This window comes from Protopterus annectens, chromosome 15.part0 (assembly GCF_019279795.1).
Source record: "Protopterus annectens isolate FY-2018-M chromosome 15.part0, PAN1.0, whole genome shotgun sequence".
Taxonomy (NCBI): Eukaryota; Metazoa; Chordata; order Ceratodontiformes; family Protopteridae; genus Protopterus; species Protopterus annectens.
Window position 1 is genome coordinate 611,504,669 of NC_056749.1, and position 26,672 is coordinate 611,531,340.

General features: G+C 43.2%; 1 protein-coding gene across 1 annotated transcript in view; it reads left to right on the top strand.

Annotated features, from left to right (window-relative positions):
• The window catches only part of LOC122789954 (transcription initiation factor TFIID subunit 9-like), a 340,646-nt gene that overhangs the window by 79,641 nt on the left and 234,333 nt on the right, over positions 1-26,672 (top strand). Inside the window, exon 3 of the mRNA XM_044057454.1 lies at positions 21,450-21,586. Within this exon, the coding sequence (XP_043913389.1) occupies positions 21,450-21,586 (137 nt within the window). The remainder of the gene's footprint in view (positions 1-21,449; positions 21,587-26,672) is intronic.

Consider the following 26,672-nt stretch of genomic DNA (forward strand, 5'->3'; position numbering starts at 1 on the left):
TATTCAGATCTAGCTGCAAATTTGATTCAGATTTCCTCCCTGAAACCTTCTTTTTCTCAGGGGCCAGTCAGCCCTAGACTTTGTTCACCAATACTTCAGCAAAAGCTACCATTGAGACCAGCGTCTGTAGTTTCTTCAAGGTCTGGTTGATCAACAGAAGTGTAACCTAGATTAACATTGACCATATGATGAGAAACTTCCTGGGGACACAGATTTAGCTGGGGTCCTCCCCGCCCCATCTCCAGGGAGAGAACCAGGAATGGGCCCTTTGACACCATCCAGACTTTTTCCAACACCATCTCCCTTTCTGGAAGCCAGTGTTTATGTATCTGAACCCCTCCACTGCATCAGCTTTGGATCTGATAACCCTGGATACATCTGCTTTGACTTCTTCCCTCACATTCTTGACACTGGTGCCTCCGAGTCAGGAAAGTCCTGGAGCCAGAGCATTATAGTTGGAGGTCTGACAGTGTAGTTGACTGAAGTTTTCACAATCATCCCTTCTCTTCAGTGCTTTGGCTCTAGACAGCTCTGCTTCAAGGTCCTCCTCTGAGTTGACCACTTTTGGAGTTGGGAAGCCGACCAGCTCTGCTGATTGGGGTAGTTTCTCCTCAGCTCTACTAGCTGAGTCGGCTTTTGAGGCTGTGGATAGGGCTTTGGATGGCCCAAGGAGAATGGTGTGTGCACAGAGTCAGATCCGTCCTGACTCCTATTGGTAATTTGCCTCTTTCCTCTCATTTAATATGACATGGACCGGTAGACCCAGTCAGCTTTGAGGCAGCTCAATGTTCGAGTTCCTGTCTGACTTCAAGGTGTCTCTAACAGAGCCCCTGAGACACATCCCCCATAAAGGCATGCAAATGGAAACGTATAGACTCTTCTTCTGAGTCTGTTAGTGAAGACAAGGACTAGATGAAGAAAAAGTTTCTACAGGTGCCCCCCCCCCCCGTGGGCATCTCCTTTGGGGATATTTTGGAATTGATGAAGAGGTGGGGATGGTCTAGAGAAACTCCTTCTTCTGATGAGTCTGTGTTCATAAATCTTTTTGGTATGGCCCATCGATGTCCTGTCTGGTCCCACCTCCTGACGTTTAATAGATCTCATCATGCAGAATGTTTGGAAGTAACATGATATGTTAGAGCCTATTCCAAACAAGCCAAACAAAATTTTGGTTGCTTCAAAGGAAAGTAAGCAGTGATCAAAGGGGCCCCCTGTTGATGTGGTGGTAGTAGCAGCACCACCACAAAGAAAAAACTATCTGAAAAAGTTCTTCTGTCCAACCTCCAAACAGAGGGTGAAGAGTGCTAGATTGGCTAGGGAAATGGACATATGGTTCAGTGACTTTTGCACTTTGAATGCTGAACTATGTAGCACACCTGATCAAGGTGCATTCCAAGTCTGTTTCGGGTAGTTTTACTTATGGACATCCAAAAGATGGTGGATGTTCAGATGTCTTCCCTATAGTCTACCTCATATGCGGCCATGTGACTGCCAGCTAATGCAGCTAATGGTACGTAAGGGGCAGCTGGTACAGGTACTACCATGTGACACCATGCTTGGATGCAACTATGTAATTTTGCAGAATGCTTCAAAGCTTCCTTTATCACTGCCCTCTACAATGGTTTTACCTTGTTTTGACCTAAAGTAAAAGAAACATTTACTAGGAGTGAACAGATCATAAGACCATGTCTGCTATGGGAATCCATTTTATTTGCTCCTCAGAGATATTTTTCTAGAACTCAGGGGAAGCAGAAAGCTGTGGTTCAGAAAGTCCAAAGGTTTTCACCAGGGCACACTTGGGGATAAATCTCTTGGAGACAGAGGCAATCCACATGGGCACCACCCAAGAGGAAAAAGTGGACTGCAATACCAAGGTCTCCATGGGCCCTTTACTGAGAAACTTTATCAGCATCTTTGAATGCTTGCCCGACTGCTGCAGTCTACAGGCTATTGGGGGATTCTTTTCCTTACACTCTTTAGCCTGGCAAACCATAACTTCTGATTCATGGTTGCTAAGGATCCAGCAGAGGTTATACCATACCCTTTTTGGACTCCACAAATAAAAGATTAAAGATTCCTGATAATGTCACCCAGTCATATGGAATCTGCAGCAACAGAAGTATCAGATTTGCTAAACAGGTGACATCTCTCTGGCCCTCCTTGACCAGTTAGGATCCGGAGTTTATTCCAGGTTCTTTAGTCCCAAAAAAGACGGGGGGACCTCAGACCAGTATTGGATCTCAACAACCTAAATGAATATGTCAAACAGATACACTTCTCAATGGTAATGTGCAGTCCATACTACTTCTGTTGAGGAAGGATGATTGGATGTTCTGTATCAGTCTCCAGGATGCCTACTTTCACATCAAGGTTTAGAGGCAATCCAGGCGATTTCTGTGTTTCCAGCTTGGGTCCATCATTACCAATTCAGGGCACTGCCATTCCGTCTCACTACAGCCTCTGTGTATAAATCAGGGTTATGGCAGTAGTAGCAGCTCATCTGTGACTGCAAGATATCCATGTCTTCTGTATTTAAATGATTGGCACCTAACTGCTACCTCCAGGGATATACTATTGCAGCACCAAGCATTCCTTCTCACTCTTGCAAACCAGTTGGGAATATCAACCAAACACAAGAAGAGCAAACTGCCTTCCATGTAGAAGGTAGAATTTGTAGGACACCAGATAGACACAGTCCAACACATTACGAAGCCTCAAGTTCCAAGAGTCATTAAGGTTTGTAGCCTATCAGGTAATGCAACACCCATAACCACAGACAAGACTCATTCTCCATCTGTTCTGGCTGATGGTCTCTTCATTACCGTGGTTCCATTAGGAAGTTGTTACATGAGAGTCCTACAGTAGACATTGTCTGTACAGTGGTCACAGAAAAGTCACTCCTTTCACACCCAGAATTCAGTTTGCTTAGGTACACAGGAATTGCATAAATTGATGGAGTACATCTCCATCAGTATACATTCAGACCCTTTTGTCCACCTGTTCCAAGGCATATAGTCTCCACAGATGTGTCCCTCCTAATGTGGGGGCGGGGGTGGGCATTTCAAAGGGAAGACAGTTCAAGGGATGTGAACATTAACAAAGGGTAAACTTCACATCAGTTTCTTGGAGATGAGAGCAGTTCTCCGAGTGTTGCAGGCTTTTCAAGACCTTCTACCCAAGGACATGATTTTTTTCATACAAAAAATATGTTGGTGGTCTGGTACATCAACATACAAGGTGGAACATGTTTATACCCTCTTTGCCGAGAAGCCTTTCGAGTTCGGCAGTAGACGATGTCTTCAAACTGCTCTGTAGCAAAACACATTCCTATGATGTTAAATATTGTAGCGGATAGGTTGAGTAGAGCTGTCCTGTTACCTCATGAGTGGTCTCTCAAGCAAACAATGGCAATGGAGACTTTCAGCCACTGGGGCCAAAACTTGCTGTGACCTCTGTGTTTCTTACCTCAACAACATATACAGGAGTTATTTTACCCTTATTCCTCCCAGGGATAGACACTGAGAAATGTTCTGATCTATTTTTGTCCCCAGGTCTCCTTTATATCTTTCCACCAATTCCTCTTCTCATGAAGTTCATTCAGAAAGCCATAAAGTGAAAGACCAGGGTAATCCACATCACCCCCTTCTGGCTTTGACAGTTATGGTTCCCCTTTCGTTGGCCTTCTCTACTGCACTCACCATGGTTACCGGATCCCACTCCAGATCTGCTCAGTCATCCATTCAGTATGTCTCTACCAGATCTGCAGTCTTTAAAACTAACTGCATGTTTTTTCCAATTTTAACAGTAGTCAGAGATGCCAGGCTTTCTTCCCTGTAGTCCACATAATTTCTTATTCTCAGAAGGAATCAACCAAAAAGTCTTACAAAAGCAAATGGAAAAGGTTTTCTTTTTAGGCATCATCAAATGACTTAGACCCTTTCAAAGGACCTCTACCAGCAATACTGAATTTTCTTTCTGAACTTTTTATGGGAGGTTCGTTACTGTACTATTACAGTCTAGATGCTGCCATTTCAAACCTTCACATAGGACATAATGATTCATCTGTTGCATCTCTTAAAGGGACTAAAGCTTTTAATTAAGGGAACTTTTTATTTATTGATACCACCTGTTCAAGATCCAGTTCCACCTTAGGATACCAGTTTTACTTCAGTCTTTGACCTAAAAACCCTTTGAACCTGCAGCATCAACTGATTTAAAATTCCTCTCTTGGAAGACCATCTTTCTGATTGCCATTACATCAGCCAAACGAGTTTCGAAACTTCAAGCACATTAATGCAAGCCACCCTTTCTTATTTTCCACAAGGATAGTTTCACTGAGAACAAATCCCTCCTAACTTTCTAAGGTGGCATTAGTCTCTAACGTGAATCAACAAACTGATTTACCTGTATTTTTTTCCAAACATTGCTAACACGAGAAAACACACCCTCATCTTAGAAGTCCATAGACACCTCTGGTTCTGTTTATGTCGTACTAAAGACATTAGGAAATCAGACCAGCTATTTGTATCCTTTTCCAAGGCAAAGCCAGGACATGTATCAAAAATTATGTTTTCTGTTGGGCTAGCAGATTGCATTTTCTTTGTAAGACAAAAGGGTTGTCGTTATGGTCTAAACCTAAGACTTGCTCAACCAGAGTGATGGTAAATTCAACAGCGTTCGCAAAAAAAGGATCCGTCAGTGACATATGTGCAGCAGCAACTTTGTCTACAGCTCATACCTTTATATCTCATTACAAGTTGGATGTGCAGTGTAGGACTCGCATATCCTTTGGCTCTGCCATTCTCAGGAATGTCCTTCCTTGAGTCCACCCAGACCCTTTTGGGTAGGTTGAGAATCTCTCGCACATTGAATCAGACAAAAGTAAAGAACGTTGGATACGAAAGTTATGTACTTGCTATAACAGTAGGTCTGTGTTGCCTTATTTTTGTCTGGTTCAACTTCCATCTCTTCCTCCCCCTTCCAAATTGTCATTTTACATCTTCTGGAGCTCGATGAGACCTTGACAGGACCTTGTCTCCTTCTTGTTCCACTATCTTCTATAGTGGAGTATATTACTGCATCCTTTTTATTTTCTTTCTTGCAATTGTTACAGATCATTTGAAATAAGTCAGTAAACTTGGTCTGAGGTAAATCAGCTACAATGAGGGACTTTTGGGTAGGGGAAGAGTCAGAGCTCTCTGATCCAATACTCTGATATATGTCGGTATATGAGCCAATCAAAAATCACAAAGTGGAGCCTCTTCTGTTCAATGCAGAACAGCCCGCTGTTCCTCATTGAGTAGAAGTGGCTCTGCTTTGCGATTTTTTGATTGGGTCATATGCCAGTCAAAATTGCTGGTTGCTTGAGTAGACTCTACTGTACAATATTTTGCTTCACAATTCGTTTCATTGCACAAAATGTCTGAAGTAATACCCATGTATCTTTTTCATTCATTCAGTTGTTTGTTTGTTTTATTTCTCATTTGATAACTGTAGACTGGTCCAAAGACCCTTTCCTGGCAAGGCCAATGCCATAAAGCAGTAATCCAGTCGAAATATGGAGAATGTAAAATTAATACTGTAATTTTGTTAAACTATAGACATCTTGACCTTAAAGTACTGGCAGTAGATGCAGCATGTATACACATTTGGTGGAGTATTATAGACAAAAATACAATGTGTGTGTAACTAACACATGTGTAATGACAAAATTAGAAGAGAGATAATTGAGTTAATAACATCAAAAGTTACAAGCTGGAAGAGAAAACAAAAAGAAATAAACAAAGCAGAGGAATTGCCAAAAAGAGGGAACAGCCCTTAATTTAAAGGGATTAGGAGAAAGAGATTCATCATTAGATGGCAATTATGCAGGCAAACTAACTGGCCAGATGTTGCAAAAGGATAAAAATTGGGTAATAGAAGTCTGTCAGTCTTATTGTGTTTGAAATCACCAAATTGTACAGTTTCACTTAAGATGTTCATCTATTTTCTAGGGTTCATAATACACTTGGCTCTCTCAAGACCCAGATTGTGTCCACTCAAAATTTTGATTGCAGAACAGCCCTGATTTTGATAAAATGTTCTATAAATTCATGCACCTATTTTGTGTAGTTTGAATAAACTGGCCCACCATAAATTAAAGCTCAAGTATAAGTCTGTTTCTTTCTTAAATGATGCTGGTTTAAAAAAAATGTAACTTTTAAAACACTTAACAGAAATTGAGGAAAAGCAACAACATATCAAAAGCTGTATAGATGTTCTTCATCTCACATTTCTGCAGTCCTTACACTTGGGTAGTCCGCTGTCCTCGGTCGGCCCGAATATCAAAGTATAAGGCTGACGTTGGTCAAGGCGCATTTGACTGACATCAGGACGTCAGGGTACAAATGCGCATGACCGACGTCATATCCTCAGTCTTTTTTGCCGCATGGTCCGATGCAGAAGCAGCATTGCAAGTGCGGTTGGCGTTCTGAGATTTTTCGATTTGAAGTTTCAGACCGAGTTCAAAGTTGGCTAAGTACCCGTTGGGGAATATTTTAGTTTTTCTTGCCTCAGTCATTTACCGGATGTCAGAAAAAGTCAATAATTGCATTTCTTGTGGGAAACAGATACCATAGAGATTATCATACTTTGTGTATTCCTTGCTTAGGGCCTGAGCACGACGTTGTTGGCTGTCGCTCTTGTGCTAGATTTAATAAACGCACTATAAAGAGAAGGTTGGATTGTGCAAGGTTAGTCTTTGGGAAGCGGTGCAATTATAAAATGCCGTCTGATGCTCCGACGCCCGCTTCTTCGAAGAAGCGCAAGGACAAAGCAGTTAAGCCTAGGGTAGAAGAACCGTCTGTACCGGACGCCGGTTCTTTAGAGGTGTCGGTGGAGCCGGTGGCTCCACCGGAGGTTTCTTTGTGTTCCCAGGGTGAGACCTTATTATTGCAAGATGTGGCCTCTCAGGAGGCAAGTCAGGCTGAGGGGGCTTCTCAGGTTACTATACTCCCCTCCCTTCCTAGGGTGGCTAGGCCCTCTCCTTCTGTTTCAAAGGCTTCTCCCAGGGGCAGGCCGGGTTTGGCTTCAGTTGGTGTTACCCCTAGCTCTTCAGGAACTGTGCCCAAGAAGCATATGCTTAAAATGGCAGAAGATTTGATTACTTTGATTAGGGGTTCTATGCCCCCTCCTGATAAGAGACCTAGGTTGGAGCCTGAGCTGGGGGGTTTTGAGCAGGCTTCAGATGTTTCAGAGTCTTCGGCTGAAGACTTGCAGGAGTACTCTCCTTATTCTGATTCTGATGTGGATGATTCTACTCCTTCTGCTTCTCCTCCTGAGGATTTTTCTTTTTCAGAAACTCTTCATTCCATGAGGGAGCATTTTAAGTGGGAAGGTCAGGACTTCTCTGATTCCAGGAAAAGGCTTAGGGAATTTTTGTTTTTACCCCAGCATAGGCCTTTGGCTATACCTCCTGTTTTGAATGTAGTGGAAGATGTTTTTTCAGAGGCTTCTCTTAATCCTGATTCTTTGCCTCCTGCTCCTGTTAAGCCGGATAGGTATTACAGGGTGCCTGAAGCTCATAAGTATCTTTTTAAGAGTCCTAGGGCGGACCCAGAAACTGTTAGCCAGGGGCCTAAAGGTGTTAAGGCTTCTGTTGTAAAGAATCCGGTTCCTGCAGACAAAGAGGCTAGAGCCTTGGATAGATGGGGAAAGAAAGTTTATACTTCTTCCACTCTTGCTATGAGGGCTTTGAATTGCCAGTTTCACATGTTGAAATACCAAAACTATCTCCTTTCACAATTGAAGTCTAAGGTTGATGCTCTGGCAGTAGGTATTGATTGTAAAGAGTTGCAAGATTTAGTACATGTTTCTGAACAGGTGGGTAAGCATTCTTTGCAATGTGGTTTTGATGCTGTACAGGCCTCGTCTAGGGTGGCTGCCACTGGGTCAGTTCTTCGCAGGCACGCCTGGCTAAAGGATCAAAATTTGTCTGAACATGTTAAAACAAGGATTTTAGATGCTCCTTTACAATCTGACGTGTTGTTTGGTCCTCCTGTTGAGGCACTTTTAAAGAAAATGGAAGACAAGGCTAAGTCTATGCAGACTGTTAAAGATTTTTTGCAGGTCCAGCCTCCAAAGTTTAGTAGAAATTGGCCTACTAAGGGGTGGACGTATCCTTCTTATGATTCCCAGTCTAGGGGTAGATCTAGACGTGGTAGGGCAGAGCTCAGGGCTCTTTCAGGCCTAGAACAGGGAGTTCTCCTGCACAGTCTTCGGTGAGGGCAGGGGTCAGTCCTTTCGTAAACAGACCCAATGACCTACCTTTTCAGCTGCCAGAGCCTTCTCGTCTGGCAGCACCTTTGGGAGGAAGGTTGGCACTTTTCAAAGGAAATTGGAGTTTAATTACCCAAGACAGATGGGTATTGGATATCATACACCACGGTTACAGGTTTTATTTCCATACCTTGCCTCCTTTCAAAGGCATGCCAGACGTTCCTCCTCAACAAAGAATAGAGGCTCACAAGCAAGTTTCTCTGTTACTCCAGATAGGGGCCATACAGCCGGTCCCTATGCCAGAAGTGGGCCTAGGATTTTATTCTCGCCTGTTCCTAGTACCAAAGAAGGGGAACACGTGGAGACCAATTTTGGATTTATCTACCCTCAACACTTATCTGGACATTCCCAAGTTCAAAATGTTGACGTTACAGTAGCTTTTACCTCTGCTGGGCAAAGATCATTGGATGGTAACTTTGGATCTCAAGGAGGCTTACCTTCATGTTCCTATCAGACTAAGTTGCAGGAAGTATCTGCGTTTTCATGCTGGGACTTCTCACTATCAGTTCTCTGCATTGCCCTTTGGCTTATCTACTGCGCCCAGAGTGTTCACGAAAGTTCTGGCTCCAGTGATAGCTTTCTTCAGGCTAAAAGGAATACAGATCTATCCTTATTTGGACGACTGCCTGATTCTGGCTCAAGGAAGGGAAGAGCTTCTTCATCATTTGGAATATGTGATAGCAGTGCTAAGATGCCTGGGGTATTCTGTGAACGAAATAAAGTCCAGTCTAGTACCCTCTCAGGACATGTGCTTTCTGGGTGTGAGACTGAATACAGCATCCCAGATGGCCTTTTAACCCCGGACAAACAAAAGAGTCTATCCCTTTACTTCCATCAGCTATCTCATCAGTCCGGGCTGACTGCAAGGACAGTCCTTCAAGCCTTAGGGTTCATGGCATCTTGTATTCTGGTGCTTCCCAATGCCAAACTGCATATGAGGAAGCTGCAATGGTATCTCAAAAATGTATGGACACAGCACTGCCAGGATCTAGACACTGTCATTCAAATAATACCTTGCATTCAAAAGGAATTTTTGTGGTGGGCTCAGGAATGTCACCTAAACAAGGGACTCTCTGTGACCCGGCCAGAGGCGAGTCAGATTTTAACGACAGATGCCTCAGACAAAGCTTGGGGAGCTCATCTAAATGGAAAGTGGATACAAGACAAGTGGCCTGCCAGACTACAACATCTACATATCAACCTGAAGGAGATGTTAGCAGTCCAGTTTGCATTAATAGCTTTCAAGGATTTACTTCTTCCAGGGCAGGTGTTGATTCTAACAGACAACACAACTGTCATTTGGTACATCAACAAGCAAGGGGGAACGCATTCTTATCCTTTATGCAGGCAAGCAATGATTTTGTGGGAGACTGCTCTCAGTTTACAGCTCAATCTTCAGGCAAGGTTTCTGCCAGGAGCACAGAACTCCTTAGCAGATGTGTTGAGCAGACGAATTATGGATCCCCACGAGTGGAAATTGGATCCTCATGTATTTCAGAAATTGACAGTGTCATGGGGAACTCCAGACATAGATCTGCTCGCTTCTCCACTAAACCATCAGCTGCCAAAGTTTTGCACAAAAAGGTTTCATCCCACAGCTTGGAAAGTGGATGCTCTTTCTTTCAATTGGAGCAATCTTCATGTGTATGCCTTTCCTCCTCTGCCTCTCCTCCCAAAGGTACTTCTAAAGGTCAGACAGGACAAGCCAAGGATGATTTTAATAGCTCCAGATTGGCCTCGACAGCACTGGTACCCATTATTGAGAAGTCTGGTACGGAAGCCTCCATGGCCTTTGCCTTCGATTCCACACCTGTTGTCACAGGAGGACAGCCATTTGCTGAATGTCAAACTTCACTCTCTTCACCTAACAGCCTGGCATATTCTGTTTTGAACCATAGAGGGTCTCAACTTCCACAACAAGTTTTGAATGTGATTTTGGAAGCTAGAAGGCCTAGTACAAGGAAAGTGTACGCAGATAAATGGAAGAGATTTTTATTTTGGAGTGCAGCAAAAGATTTTGATGTTTCTGAGCCTAATTTGAGTGTGGCTCTTCTATATCTTACTGAGTTATTGGACAAAGGTTTGTCTTTCTCTTCTATTAAGGTTCATGCTGCAGCAATTTCGGCTCACTATGATTGTGACCCACCATTGTTTTCTCATCCTTTGTTCAAGCAATTTCTTAGAGGGGCAAAAAATATAAGACCCCCACTAAGAGCTCCTACTCCTGCTTGGGATCTCAATTTTGTGTTGGAGAAACTCACTCTACAACCTTTTGAGCCTGCAGCTACTTCTGAGTTGAAATATTTATCATGGAAGACTGCGTCTTTGTTGGCAATTACCTCTGCAAGTAGGGTTTCTGAATTGCAGGCCCTTATGGCAGTTGAGCCTTTCTTGATTTTCCATAAGGATAGGGTATCATTACGTACTAATCCTTCCTTTATGCCTAAGGTGGTTTCTAGTGTGGCTTTAAACCAAACTATTCATTTGCCTACTTTTTATGCAAATCCCCAAAATAAAGGGGAAAAGATTTTGCACACTTTAGATGTACACAGGCAGTTGCGTTATTATTTGGACAGAACTAAAGGGTTCAGGCAGTCTCAGCAGTTGTTTGTTTCTTTTGCTTTGAGTTCTCAGGGCAAGCCTGTGTCAAAACAAACTATTTCTAAGTGGATTGGGTTTTGCATTGCTTTCTGTTATTCCCATCATGGCAAGGAAGTTCCAGCTGGGATTAGGCCTCATTCCACTAGGGCTACTGCCACTTCAACAGCTTTTTTGAGGGGAGTGGCAACCAAGGATATTTTGGAGGCAGCTACTTGGAGTTCAGTGCATACTTTCTCTAGGCATTATCACCTGCCACTTTACTCTAAATCCAGGGCTGGTTTTGCCACTGCTGTTTTGCAGGGCATTTTGGCAGCTCCTGCTTCCTTGTAGTTAGCCATCCTCCCTTACCTCTGCTTTGGGATTCTACCCAAGTGTAAGGACTGCAGCAATGTGAGATGAAGAACATAGTACAGTTTTGTACCTACCATAAATGTAGATGTTCGAAGATCCACATTGCTGCAGTCCAATTTACTCCTCCCGCCTTCCCTCTGCAGTTAGAGGTGGTTGTGTGGGTTGGGTTGTACATATTGTGTATATTGTATATATTGTACATATAGTTAGTGCAAGGGTGGTTGGTTGGTTGTTTGCTGTCTTTTGGTTTTGACCTTTATTTTTAGGGTCTTCTGACATCTGGGGCAAGAAAAGACTGAGGATATGATGTCGGTCATGCGCATTTGTACCCTGACGTCCTGATGTCAGTCAAATGCGCCTTGACCAACGTCAGCCTTATACTTTGATATTCGGGCCGACCGAGGACAGCGGACTACCCAAGTGTAAGGACTGCAGCAATGTGGATCTTCGAACATCTACATTTATGGTAGGTACAAAACTGTACTTTTAGCATTTCCACTACATGCAGTAGTATACAGTTATGGAAAACTGAAGAAATATTGTTTTTTCAGTAGGAATGCTGTAACTTGCTTGGTCTGCACCTTCAGTGTTTTCCTTTGGACATGCTGGCTGGTCTAACTTTGCTTTTTTTTTCAGTTTCTGTTTGTGTTTGGACTTGTCCTTTTTTGTATTTACAGTTTGATTTAATCACTTGCTCACATTTGTCCATCTAATGTTTATTTTACCCTTGTCATGCTGACTTGAGTTTTAGTTTTATCAGTTTTGTTGTTGCCACATGTCCTTCAAGGATGCATCTGCAGTCATAACATATGGGTTGTCCTGCCTCAGGCAGCCCTGCGGTCGGCCGGATTCCAAAGTCTGGGTCTGGCCTCGGCTGATGTCGCACTTTCCCCGACGTCAGAGCTTCTGGGGTATAAAGGCATCATCCAACGCCATTTTCCTCAGTCTGTCTTGCCGCGCGGTGCCCGAAGCAGAAGCTGTTCGCAAGTGCCGGTCGGTCAGATCCAGAGATTTCAGCTACCGAAGACTTCTAAAAAAGCTAAGTACCCCGTTGGGGACTCTTTCTTGCCTCAGCCAATGTCAGACAAAGTAAATAATTGTTTAACTTGTGGGAAACAAATACCTCATAAGGATTTCCATTCTTACTGCCTTCCTTGCTTAGGCCCAGACCACGACGTATCAGCTTGTTTAGCCTGTGCCTCCTTCAACCGACGGACTCTTAGACGTCGATCGGAGTTTGCAGAAGAGTTTTTTGGATCCGCTTTTGCATATAAAATGCCGTTGGAGACCCCGACTACACATTTAGCCAAAAAAGCAAGGAAAAGGACCGACACTTGCGGCCCACGGTTTCGGCTGAAACCACGGTCAGGCCTACCGTGAGTGTCTCGGTTTCGGCTGAAACCGAGTCCTCGGTTCTTACTTCTGCCGAAATCATACCTCCGACAACCGAGGCCAGAGAGGCCCCGGCTGAGTCGGCTACAGAAATTCCTACCGAAGAAGCAAGCGCACAAGAATTGTCCGACACCATCCCTTTGGACATTTCTACTCCTGCACGTGGGGCAGCTAGGCCCCCTGCTTCTATGTCTATTAAGGCCTTCTCCAGGGCTAAAGCAGCTAAAATTTCAAAGGCTTTACCTGCAAAATCATCCTCTCAAAGACCTTCCTCAAGTTCTCAGATTCTCAGCCTTGCTGAGGACCTTATATCTCTGATTAGGGGTTCCCAACCTCACCCAGACAGGGCCTCTCAACCTCCTCCTGACAAAAGGCCTAGGACTGAACCCCCTGAGCCTCTCTCCTCTGATTACTCCTCGGATGGATCTGATTTATCAGACCATCAGGAAGGGCCATACTCACCTTATGAGGATTCAGATGCAGAAGACTCTATTCCTTCTGCCTCCCCTCCAGAAGAATTTTCCTTTGGGGAGACTTTACACTCAATGAGGGAACACTTTCAATGCAGGGTCAGGATTTCTCTGATTCTAGAAAAAGACTTAGGACCTTTTTACACTTGCCACAGCATAGGCCTTTAGCCATAACACCTGTGCTAACAGTAGTTGATGATGCATATAATTATGTCAGTTCTACCCCTGATTCTCTTCCCCCGGCCCCTGCCAAACCTGACAGATATTACAGGGTCCCGGATTCTCATTTTCACTTGTATAAAGCCCATGCTGCAGACCCAGAAACTATTTCTCGGGGCCCAAAAGTTGTTGCAGCTGCCACTGCCAAAAACCCCCTACCCTCTGAAAGGGAGTCAAGAGCATTAGAGAGATGGGGAAAGAAGGTTTATACATCTGCTACTCTTTCTGCCAGGGCTTTAAACTGTCAATTCCATATGATACAGTACCAGGAATATTTGTTAGATCAGCTGAATAAAAAGCTTTCTTCTCCTGAACCTTTAGACCGTAAGTCCCTTCAGGATTTGGAACACAGCTCTCAGCAGGTCAGTAATCATTTCTTAAAATGTGGCTATGATGCACTGGAGGCTTCATTTAGATCAGCTATGACTGGAGCAGTAATTCGAAGGCATGCCTGGCTAAAAGAGCAATCCTTGCCAGACCATGTCAAGGCTAAACTCCTTGATGCTCCAATGGAGAAACAAAGTTTATTTGGCTCCCCTGCACAGGAGATTCTAAAGAAAGTGGAAGAAAAAGCAAAATCTGTGCAAACAGTAAAGGATTTTCTGCAGGTCCAACCTCCGAGGTTCAGCAGAAATTGGCCTTCAAAGAATTGGTCCTTTCCAGACACCTCCAGAGCACAGAGGGGCAGGAATAGACGCCCAAGAGGCAGAGGTCAATCAAAGGGTGCCTACAGGGGTCGTCAGTGGCAACCTGCCAACCAGAGGAGTACCGCCACAGCTGCAACTACAACCACTTCCACAGGACAGACACAATGACTTGGCTCTGACTCCGCCTACCAGGGAACAAATGGAAGCACCCTTGGGCGGAAAGTTGGCTTTATTCTCGAAAAATTGGCATTGCATTACAAAAGACAAATGGACATTGCAAACAATAGGCAAAGGATACAGGTTTCACTTCCACACTTTACCAGAAAAGAGCGGAATGCCAAACCTTCCACCAAACCAGAAGCCAGAGGCTCTAAGGCAAATCAACAGTTTACTTCAGATGAAAGCAATAGAAAGGGTACCACCTATGGAACAAGGCCAAGGATTTTACTCCAGACTATTCCTTGTACCAAGGAAAGAAACCCAATGGAGGCCTATCCTCGACTTGTCCGCACTAAACACATATCTCATTGTGCCAAAATTCAAAATGCTGACCCTACAGCAACTTCTTCCCATGTTGGGCAAGGAGTCTTGGCTGGTGACTCTAGATCTCAAGGAGGCATACCTGCACGTCCCTATACGATTGCAGAAGACACCTCAGATTTCTTGCAGGATCAGAGCATTATCAATTCTCAGCATTGCCCTTTGGCTTATCTGCTGCGCCCAGAGTATTCACGAAATGCCTGGCATCAGTAATTGCACATTGCAGGCTTCAGGGAATTCAAATCTACCCATACCTGGACGACTGCCTAATACAAGCGGACAACAAGACAAAACTGATAAAGGATTTGGCCTATGTCATACACCTGTTACAGGCCTTGGGATACACAGTCAACATCCAGAAGTCAAGACTAGTGCCATCCCAAAGGATAACATTTTTGGGTGCGGATCTGGACACAATAACTCAGATGGCTTTTCTCACAGAAGAAAAACAAAAGCAACTCCCAGTCTACTTCATGGCTTTGACAAGACAAACTCAGCTTACTGCAAGGAAAGTCCTGCAGGCCCTGGGTTACATGGCATCCTGCATAATCTTGATCCCGCATGCCAGGCTGCATATGAGGAAATTACAATGGTACCTAAGGAATGTATGGTCTCAACACAGACACAGTCTAGAAACCATGATACCAATCATTCCATGCCTGAAAAAGGAATTCCTGTGGTGGGCTCAGGCCTGCCAGACCAACAGAGGGTTGCCTTTCAACAAACCACAACCAAAGCAGACCATCAACACGGACGCCTCAGACCTAGGATGGGGAGCACACATGGAAGACAAGTGTATCCAAGGCCTATGGTCTCAAGACCAGCTGAATTTGCACATAAACCTAAAGGAGATGCTGGCAGTGAAGCATGCAATCGAGGCATTCAAATCATTTCTCCAGCAAGGACATCTGCTGATAAGGACAGACAATACCACAGTCATGTGGTACATAAGCAAACAGGGAGGCACGCATTCCTACCCTCTATGCCGGATGGCAATGGATCTGTGGAACCTAGGCCTGAATCTCAACATCCAACTGCAGGCCAAATTCGTACCAGGAAAAGAGAATTCACTAGCAGACAGCTTAAGCAGAACTACCACGGATGCTCACGAATGGATGCTGCATCCACACATCTTCAAAATCATAACAAACAAATGGGGAATGCCAGAGATGGACCTGTTTGCCTCCCCACTCAACCACCAACTGAACAAATTCTGCTCAAGAGTATACCACGCACAAGCCTGGAGGGTGGACTCCCTCTCTTTCAGCTGGAAGGCCCTAACAGTGTATGCTTTTCCACCTCTCCCATTGATGTACAAAGTTCTTCTGAAGATCAGGGAGGAACAGCCAAAGGTGATTCTGATAGCTCCAGACTGGCCAAGGCAGCATTGGTATCCGCTACTGTGAAGCATGTCTCGGACGAACCCATGGCCTCTACCCTTATGGCCTTTACTTCTAACGCAGAACAACTACAAGATTCTGCATCCAAACTTGAAAACACTGCAGTTAACTGCCTGGAAAATTGCTTAAAGCAAAACCAAACTGTTTTATCTCAGAGGGTCAAGGACATTATCCTGGAGGCTCGCAGACCCTCCACAAGAAAAACATACTCAGCAAAATGGAAAAGATTCCTCATTTGGAGTGCATCAAAGGGTACAAATGTCACACTGGCAAACCTAGCACACATCCTAGAATACTTAGCAGAACTGTTCCACAATGGCCTGTCTTATTCTTCCATTAAGATTCATGCTTCAGCAATTTCAGCAGAGTACAACATGGATCCTCCTATCTTCTCTCACCCTCTCCTCAGACAATTTTTAAGAGGGATCAAAAATGTAAAACCTCCAAGGAAACCTCCTCTGCCTACATGGGATCTCAACTTTGTGCTGGAAAAACTAACACTACCCCCTTTTGAACCAGCAGCATCAGCAGACTTACAGTTCTTATCTTGGAAAACTGCTTTTCTTCTAGCAATCACTTCAGCAAGAAGAGTATCCGAGTTACAGGCACTAATGGCAGTGCAGCCTTTCCTTATTTTTCACCAGGATAGAGTGTCTCTCAGAACCAATTCTTCTTTCATGCCAAAGGTGGTATCCAGGGTATCCTTGAACCAAGCTATTCATTTGCCTACGTTCTTCCCTAACCCACAGAACAGGGGGGAAAAACTATTGCACACCCTGGATGTACACAGACAACTACACTACTATCTGGACAGAACTAAAACCAGCAGAAAAACTGACCAACTTTTTGTAGCATATGCAACTGGAGTGCAAGGAAAAGCAATATCCAAACAGACAATTTCAAAATGGATAGGAAATTGCATTCGATTCTGCTACTCTTTTTCATGGAAAGACAACTCCTGAAAATATCAGGCCTCACTCCACAAGAGCCACGGCCACCACTACAGCTTTCCTACGAGGGGTGGCTACCAAGGACATTTTAGAAGCTGCTACTTGGAGCTCCATGCATACATTTGCCAAGCATTACAATCTACCTTTGTACTCCAGATCCCGAGCAGGTTTTGCAACTGCAGTTTTACAGGGGATCTTAACTACACCATCATTATCTTAGTACCTCCTCCCCCAGTTTGACTATGGTATTCTACCCATATGTTATGACTGCAGATGCATCCTTGAAGGACATAGTACAGTTTTGTACCTACCATAAATGTAGATGTCCGATAGGTATGCATCTGCAGTCAGGATTACCCACCCTCCTTCCCCTCTGTGGTATTCCTAGGGTGCTTACCCCTCTTTCAGCTAGCTGGGGGAATCTATTATGGTGTATTTGTTTGTATGTATATATTTATATATATTTTGTTTGCTACTGTTTGGAATTTTCAACATTTATCCAAATTTAGCCTTCCTAGAGGGCACCTGGCATCTGGGGCAAGAAACACTGAGGAAAATGGCGTCGGCTGATGCCTTTATACCCCAGAAGCTCTGACGTCGGGGAAGGTGCGACATCAGCCGAGGCCAGACCCAGACTTTGGAATCCGGCCGACCGCAGGGCTGCCTGAGGCAGGACAACCCATATGTTATGACTGCAGATGCATACCTATCGGACATCTACATTTATGGTAGGTACAAAACTGTACTGTCTGCTTCATCACATGCTCCATTTCTGTTTTATCTTTGCTGTCTTTTGCCCTACTGATAACTGTTCAAATCCAACATCCGCATTGCCTTTGGACATCCCTTTCAGAATACTGTTGGTTAAGGCAATAGGATCTTCAGTGATCTAATAGTGTCTCACAATTTTATAGATTTTGGTCCTTCATTATTTCATGGCAGCCTGGGACACTTTTAATAATGACAGGCTGCTGGAGTGGTAGAAGAGTTCCTTTGGTGTCGCATTATTTTGCAAGTTGTGTTGGGAGTGGTTCATCCATTATCTCTCAGTTCATTCATATGAGGTTGTTTTTAAGTGTTAGGTGTACCTCCTGAACTGCTGTACTGCAGAATTCCCGCAGTGGCTCTCTTCTTTCTACCCCTGGATGATCATGTTAAGGAGAGAGGTGTGCAGTAGTGACACAGAAGTTGACTTATCCTTCCCCAGGGATTAAGTGTCATTTCTGAACTGGTCAGATTACTTCATCTGTGTCAGTCGGCAAATGCTTAGTAGTAAGCTTAAACATAGTACAGCTAAGATGGCTACTACGACTCTGCGTGCTGCTTTCAGGGACTTGAATTTCACTTCTTTGATACCCGTGAAGACTGGCTTGAATTATTGTCCATGGTGGCATTCTGTGTCATCCCTGGTAGGAGACTGACGGTGAAGGACTAGAAGTCAGCTATCATAAAGCCATCATCCCTTCAGCTAAGAAACATTGCCATGATCAAGCACTTCTTGCCATCTGATGACCTTGATGTGGTTTTTCATGCCTTGGCTTTATTGTTCCTTAATTACTGCACTTCCCTGTTTCTGTGGCTTGCAGACAGTGAGCTTCCGTCAGCCTAGTTATTAAACGGTACCTCTTCTTACCTGCATATTACATTGTACATTAGAGAGCATTCAGTGATTATCTATTAATCATGTGTTCTCTACAGAGTTGATGTCCATTCCATTCCTGTACATGATATGGGTCCCCATAAGTGAAAGAATTGCTTATGCTTTCCTGTACCACTTGTGTTTTGTGTTCTCTGTCCTTCACCTTTTTAGACTCTGTGTGTGTGTGTGTGTGTGTGTGTGTGTGTGTGTGTGTGTGTGTGTGTGTGTATGCATTCTATGTTGAGTTGGCAATTGGTTCAAAAAGAGGTTCTGTCCTTTGCACTCAGTGACTGCTGTAGGCAGTGTTTCCTCATAACAACTCCCTGGTAATCAGGAATGATTGCTTCACGATATGTTTGCATTATCAGTCTGTTTCATTGTTGTTTATTTATTGGCATCCTCTGACACCAACATTGAAATAAAAAAAAAACGTGTTTTTTTTTTTTTTTAAGTCTGTACACTGGATACAGCCATATATATAAATTATTATGCAGTTTGGATGCTTATGAGCTGTTTAATAGATGTTTGGAGTTGCCAAGGAGCAAACTAATTAATTAATAAATGCAGTCCCATTTCAATTACAGATTTAATTAGGGGATAACATAATTGTACAATTGATTTAATGGTTTAACTGTAATTACCTTCTCTCTTCAGATTGTGGCGTACCTTCGTTAAAGGTTGTGCATCAGGGCTGGTAACTCGGCACGTAAAAATCCACTACCAAATATTAGCGGACCGGAGTTCCGCTGTGGCGATCCCTTACCGGGATAAGCCGAAAGACACATTCATTTGTGTATAGTAGACATATTTCTTACAGCACCACTGCTCAGCTAGTCAGTTATGTATTAATACTGGGCTGAAGTTGAAAAGTAAGAAAACCCTTTTTTTTTTTTTTTTTTTTTTTTTGCTATGAACTTTGTTGCTTATTTGACTGATTTGTGTCTTGTGAACCTGTATCTTTCAAATTAAAATGTCTGTCTTGTGAACTTGTGTCTTTTGTCTTATTATCACTTATTTCAGACTAGAACTAAAAACTCGGGACAGCTCACCTACGCAGTCAGTCAAAGAGATAAAAATGTTGCAGGTACCTAGGATAGTAATCATTTACCGCACTTTAAAACAGGTGGGAGCAGGTCAAAGTAAAATGAATTTATTTAATACACATTATGCTTCTTGATCATCTGCAGTCCTTTACCATTTAATATTATATATAGCACAACAATACTAATCCTGTAAATATTCTGTTTTGTAATTTTCATTTTGTTTTAAATTTGAAAAGAATCACAAACCATCTCTGAAACGGGATGGAAAATGTGGAGATCCATTCTCCTAAATGATTCAGTCTTGTAATTTGTTGTGCATAAGTGAGACATTTTCTTGGAAAATCTGGCATTTTACTACCTAATTTTGCATCCAAGTTCAATGCATTATGATTGGTGATTGCAAAAGAAGGCTTATGCTTATCACCTTTTTTTAAGTAACATTTACTATGAGTATGTTCTGTTGCAATAATCAGTTTATTTATAATTATAGCATGTGTGTGGGTCTACTTCAGATAGTCAAACGGCCATAAAGTCAACATGCATATGGCCGAGACGAAAACATAGTTTCTTCAAAAGATTGAACCCAAAATATTTTTTTTTCTGCAGCAGGGAGCTATGCCCCCCATAACCCCCTGCTACTTAAATATATGGACTCCGAGATCGTACTTACATTGAAGTGAATGGGAATTTTTCCCTACGGTGATCTCCATGCAGACGGTTCGATGTTGTGAAGAAATACGTGGTTCGACGTTATGATAGTTCGATCTGAAGGGAAATTGTGTGTGTGTGTGTGTGTGTGTGTGTGTGTGTGTGTGTGTGTGTGTGTATATAATATATATATGTATATGTATGTATATGTATATATATATATATATATATATATATGTGTGTGTGTGTGAACATATACATACATACACATGTTTGTTATGACGTAATAGTTATTAACAAGATTATTTTGTTGTCTTGCATTATTCTGTCACCTTATTTTGTTAATATGTATTTCCATGCATTCTTTTTTGGCTGCATTTGTATCTGAGAAGGTATTTGTCTGTCATGCTTCTCCTCTTGAAACAATTAATTCACTGATTTCCAGTGTCTAATTTACCATGTATAACATCACAGGAGTTCAGCAGCCTGTAGTGGCAGAGCAACTGATGTAGGACAGAAAACCAGTTCTGGCAGGATGTCAGTGCACTGCAAGTGGCATGCAAGCTGATTAGCATGTCTGCTTAGGTGCGCGCACACACCTAATTGGGGTAGTTTATGCATGTTTCAGAGGCAGTATTGCTAAGAAATTATTGTGAATAGTACTGTGTGAGTGAGAGGGTGGATGAGAGCAGAATTAAATAGGCTTAAATATTTGGAGCATGGCTTTTCCCCCAAAAAAGTGGGTATGTTAAACTGGCACATGTAGTCCTAGCCAGTTTTCTCAATGTTTTCCTTGATACCCATCTCAAAAGTATTTTTACCGGTTAATGCTGGTGCTTTTGCTTTAGTCTGCAGTCTTCTACCACATCCAGAGAAAGGTGAATTTGCATCAAGTTGCTGTTTTGTGTGTGTGCGTGTACTGTACATGTGTGATTGTGTGTCCTGCATTACACTGACATCCCATTCAGGACTGGTTAAGACTGGGTTTTCTCTCTTTTGTCCTTTGCTTCATAGAATAGGCCCTTGCTCCCTTATGGCCCTACAAATCATAAAACAGATATTGGAAAATGAATAAATGAAGTCTGAGTTGCCCTTTGTTTAAGCGGGGCTGAAATAAAAATGATTAATTGAATGAAATTAACACTTTTTGTCAATGAAAAATCAAACAAATATTAAATACCATTAGTATTTAGGTAAGATTGCTGTCTTTACATTTTGTTTTCCATTTTTAAGGATATGTAACGACTATATTGGAAGATGCAAAAATATACTCCAGTCATGCCAAAAAAGCAAATGTGGATTCTGATGATGTAAGGTTAGCAATCCAGTGCAGGACAGATCAGTCGTTTACTTCTCCTCCGCCCAGAGATGTAAGTGTTAGTGCATTATTGCTTGCATGTGTTTGTGGCATCCTTAAATACAGATGGTATTAATATCTTGTTCAGTGAGAACTGTGTCTTTACATGTATGAAGGAACTTTATAACATGTTTATAAACATGAAGAATTACATTTTGTGATCTGTCTGATTAACTCATGCATCTAAAATGTCTGATGCACAAGTCCAAATCTTATCACTTCTTGACTGCTTGTATCTGAAACTTTGGTCGCCCTAGTTGTAGTCATTTGCTAAAGATACAACTGTTAGACTTTGTGCAGTAAGCAAGACTTATATCAGACTGTTAAGTCCTACGAGGCAATGTTTCAGGAATTCTGTAGAATGAATGTCTCCTTGGCAAAAGATTTCCTGAAAGTTGTTAGACTGTTATGTTAAATTGATATTAGCAGAAATGCAGCAGTGACATTTCAGTGTTTCCTAGCTGGCAGCGTCTCACTATGTACATTTGGAAATACATTTGAAGTGCACATATTATTTTGTGTTTTTATTTTTGCACCTTGTCAGTCACCTGAACATCCTTCACCTTTACATCGCTCCTTTAGATAATTTCTGCCTGTTAAACGTGAGTCTCCACATACAGAATGGCAGTAGTGAGTTCATGCAGAATTTTGAATTCGTAGAGTCCATGGCAGTATTCCCTACCTTTATTTGCAAGTTGGCAGAACAAAAAGGAGCGAATCTAACCTAAACTTAGCTACAGGCTATGCTACAGAATCCTGGCACACTGCCCTGATGATGCCCCTTCAGTTGGGTGACCCTACCACTGACCTTGGAAATTTTAGACCATTCAGCTTTGAGTCTAATCTGTAAAGCTATGAAACATCTTATAACTGATACATAAATTATGGTATGAATAATCTCATTAAACTTGACCCACAACACATTGCCTTCATCAAGGGGAGATGATGGCTGTTAACTTCTTTGAGAGGGTCACACAAGTTGTTGGCAGTGTTCATACTATTTCTACAGTGTGTTTCAGTCTGACCAAAGCATTTAATTCCGTACCATGTGGTAGAATTGCAAGTTGTTGTTGTTTGTCTCTCTGCTTTTCCCAGTTAGGGGTCGCCACAGCGGAACTCCGGTCCGCTAATGATTGGCAGTAGATTTTCACGAACGCCGTGGTTCCAGCTCGATGTTCAGCGTTCAACGAAGGCACGCCCATTTACGCATGTCTTTCGAATGCCCACCCAGCTGCGGGGAGGACATGCAGACTCCACACAGAAGGCACTCCCCGCACTCCAGCCGAGAATCGAACGAGTGAACCTCTTGCTGTGAGGCAACAACGCTACCGCTGCACCACCGCGGATGTGGTAGAATTGCAAGTATAAGAACCTATGTTTAAGGCAGTTTACTATGTGGTAGAATTGCAAGTAAAATGCCTTAAACATAGGTTCTTATTTAGTAAGATGGTTTGTCAGTTAGCTGAAAGACCCCACGTAGTTTGTGTGGCAGGTGCCTCCTCAAATATTGGTAAGATGCAGTCCCCTAGGGGTCTATACTGGGTCCTCTTCTGTTTGGCATCTGTTTCTCTGATCTCAAAACTGATAACCTGAGCATCTGGTTAACTGTATTTGCAGATTACTGCAGAAAGGGTGTATTTGTCAAAACTCCCTCAGATGTCTGTATCCTTCAGAAGGTGTTTACCATAGCTCGTACCTGGTATATGGATAACGGGCTTGAATGCTGAAAAGTGTAGTGCTGCTTCTGTTGGAAACCTGCACTTAGCCATCACATACAGTATAAGTGATACACCCTAACTAAATGAAAAGCTAGTCAGGGGCTTGAGTACTTCAGCTGATAGTTCCCTTCCCTTTCACCATGTGGTAGTCAAGAAGTCCTTCTACTTAGCGCAACTACTTTTCAAAGTGTTTCATCTAGAACCAGAGATTTTTTTTATCATTTCTTTGTATTCAGCACTGCTGAAACCTGTTATGGAATGCTGTACTTCCTTTGGGATGTACCCGCTCGATATGTCAGCAAACTCGTAAAGCCCCAGAGTTTCCTAACCAAAAAACTCTCTGGTCATAAACACTGCAGTTACCAGGAGAAGCTAGTAACCTTGTCCTGATGTCCTTCAAGAATGCAACTGCAGTCATAACATATGGGTTGTCCTGCCTCAGGCAGCCCTTCGGTCGGCCGGATTCCAAAGTCTGGGTCCGGTGTCGGCCGGTGTCGCCTCCTCTCCGACGTCAGAATAGCTGGAGTATAAAGGCATCGGCCGACGCCATCTTCTTCAGTCTTTCTTGCCGCGCGGTGCCTGAAGCAGAAGCAGTTCGCAAGTGCCAGTCGGTCAGCTCCTGTGTTTTCAGTTACCGAAGTCATCTAAAAGTTAAGTACCCCGTTGGGGAACATTTTTCTTGCCTCAGCCGATGTCAGAACAAATTGAGAAAGTCAATAATTGTTTGTCTTACCTCATAAGGACTTCCATTCTTACTGCCTCCCTTGCCTGGGCCCAGACCACGACGTCTCGGCCTGTGCTGCCTGTGCTTGCTTTAATAAGCGCACTCTCAGGCGCCGGGCAGAATTTGCCGAAGACTTTTTTGGCGATTCCTACGCTTACATCATGCCGTCGGAACAACCGACAGCACAAACGACCAAAAAACACAAAGACCGGGACCGACATCCTCGGCCCGCGTCTTCCACCGATATTTCTCCTAAGCCCTCCGCGAGTGTTTCGGTCCCTTTGGAAACGGTAATTCAACCGCTCCAGGCCGACGACACCACGTTAAAACGATCTTCGGTCTCGGAGTCCACTCCGGTGCCAGTTGTTGATTTTCCTCCAGAAACCGAAGTTATGGATCTACCCGACACAATTCCCATGGACAAGGTTACTCCTGCACGTGGGGCAGCTAGGCCTCCTGTATCCATGTCCATCAAGGCCTTTGCACGTGCTAAGGCCGCTAGCCAGGCCAAGGCCCATCCTAAACCTTCTTCTCAGGCCCCTGCTTCTGATAGACAGATCATGTCTCTTGCTGCAGATTTAATCTCTCTTATCAGGGGGTCTCAGCCTCATCCAGACAGAGGTTCTCAGCCGCCTGCAGAAAAAAGGCCTAGAACTGAGCAGGCGGACATCCTCTCTTCAGATGAAGCCTCTGGGGATTCAGAGCATTCAGATACCCAAGAAGAATCCTTCCAGGCCTATGAGGACTCTGATGCTGAGGAATCAATTCCCTCTGCCTCCCCTCCAGAGGATTTTTCTTTCGGGGAAGTTCTCCACTCCATGAGGGAGCATTTTAAGTGGCAGGGCCAGGAATTTTCTGATTCTAGGAAAAGGCTACGTACCTTCCTTAAGTTACCCCAGCACAGACCTTTAGCTATCCCTCCAGTTATGGATGTCCTGGATGATGTTTTCTCCGACTCCAGTGCTTCCCCTGACTCTCTCCCTCCTGCTCCTGTCAAGCCGGACAGATATTACAGGGTCCCTGACACTCACAAGCATCTCTTTAAGGCCCACTCTGTGGATCTAGAGTGGACACTATTTCACAGGGCCCCAAAGGAGTTGCTTCCTCCTCAGTCAAGAATCCACTGCCAGTGGACAGGGAAGCAAGGTCCCTGGAAAGATGGGGTAAAAAAGTTTATACCTCTACCACCCTTGCCATGAGGTCACTTAACTGCCTTTTTCACATGTTTAAGTACCAGGATTATTTACTGGATGATTTGCAGAAAAAGCTAGCCTCTCCTGAGCCTATAGATAAAAAGGCATTGCAGGATCTGGTTCATAACTCTCAGCAGTTTAGCAATCATTTTCTTCAGTGTGTTTATGATGCACTGGAGGCTTCATGTAGGGAAGCTATGACCGGGGCTGTTATTCGTAGACATGCTTGGTTAAAAGAACAGCCACTGCCAGACCATGTTAAAGTAAAGCTACTTGATGCACCTCTGGAAAAACAGAAGCTTTTTGGTGCTAATGCACAAGATGTGTTGAAGTCCATTGAGGAAAAGGCTAAGTCAGTACAGACAGTCAAAGATTTTCTCCAGGTTCAGCCACCCAGATTCAGCAGGAATTGGCCTTCAAAGAATTGGTCCTTTCTAGACTCTGACAAGTTTCAAAGGGGAAAAAACAGGCGTGCTCGAGGTAGAGGGCAATACCGAGGCTCCTACAGGGGCCGCCAATGGCAACCACCAAATCAAAGAAGTGGTGCAGGTAGTCCAGCTGCACCACAAGGACAATCACAATGACTTGACGTTCATACCGCCGAACAAGGCTCAAAGAGAAGCACCTTTAGGCGGAAAATTATCCTTATTCTCAAAGAACTGGCATATCTTAACCAAGGACGTTTTTTCTGTTAGTAGGGAACTTACAGCCCTCTTAGCATAGCTTGTACAAGTGTTGGGATGTATTTTTCACAAATCGCGTGTAGAGTCATGTCACTGTGAATGAAAAGATTTTTTTAGGTAAATACCTACATGAAAAAAATGTCCCATTTTAAAAAATGGAAATGTGTTTAGCATCTGAGCCTAATTTTGGGCACACGTGTTCGGACAGGATTGCATGCACTTGTCAAGACTAGGAAAGAGAAATTTTGTCAAATTTTGCAAAATATCTGCTGAAGACAAGGCACAATTTTTCCCAGGTCAAAAATGTAGCATTTCACAGGTAGCATTAACAACCATCAGAGATGCATCAGATATTAAGAGCATATAATAATATTTTTTTATTGGAAAACTTGCTATATTCCCACAAGATTGATGTTTTTGTTTACGAAACATGGTTAAAGAATAATGACTGGAAGCCAATTCTGTCAGGATAAAGGTTTTTACTGTAACAGACATTCTAACAAAAAATCAGTTGGAGGTGTTATGAATGGGATTAAAGATAGTTATGAGACCTGTGATTTCTACATGTTCAGTGAGAACACCAATACTACAGATTGTGTAACTGTGACAATAATCGAACATAGAAGGTACTATAGTAGTTTGTCCTTTTCTAGCATGCTCTCTATTGAATAGTATGTATTTGTCTACACCTCTTGTTTATATTATTTCTCCATTTGTCTTGTAAACTTTTGTTTGATTTATTGATGTGTACCTATCATCTAAATAACTTGTATTGCCTTGC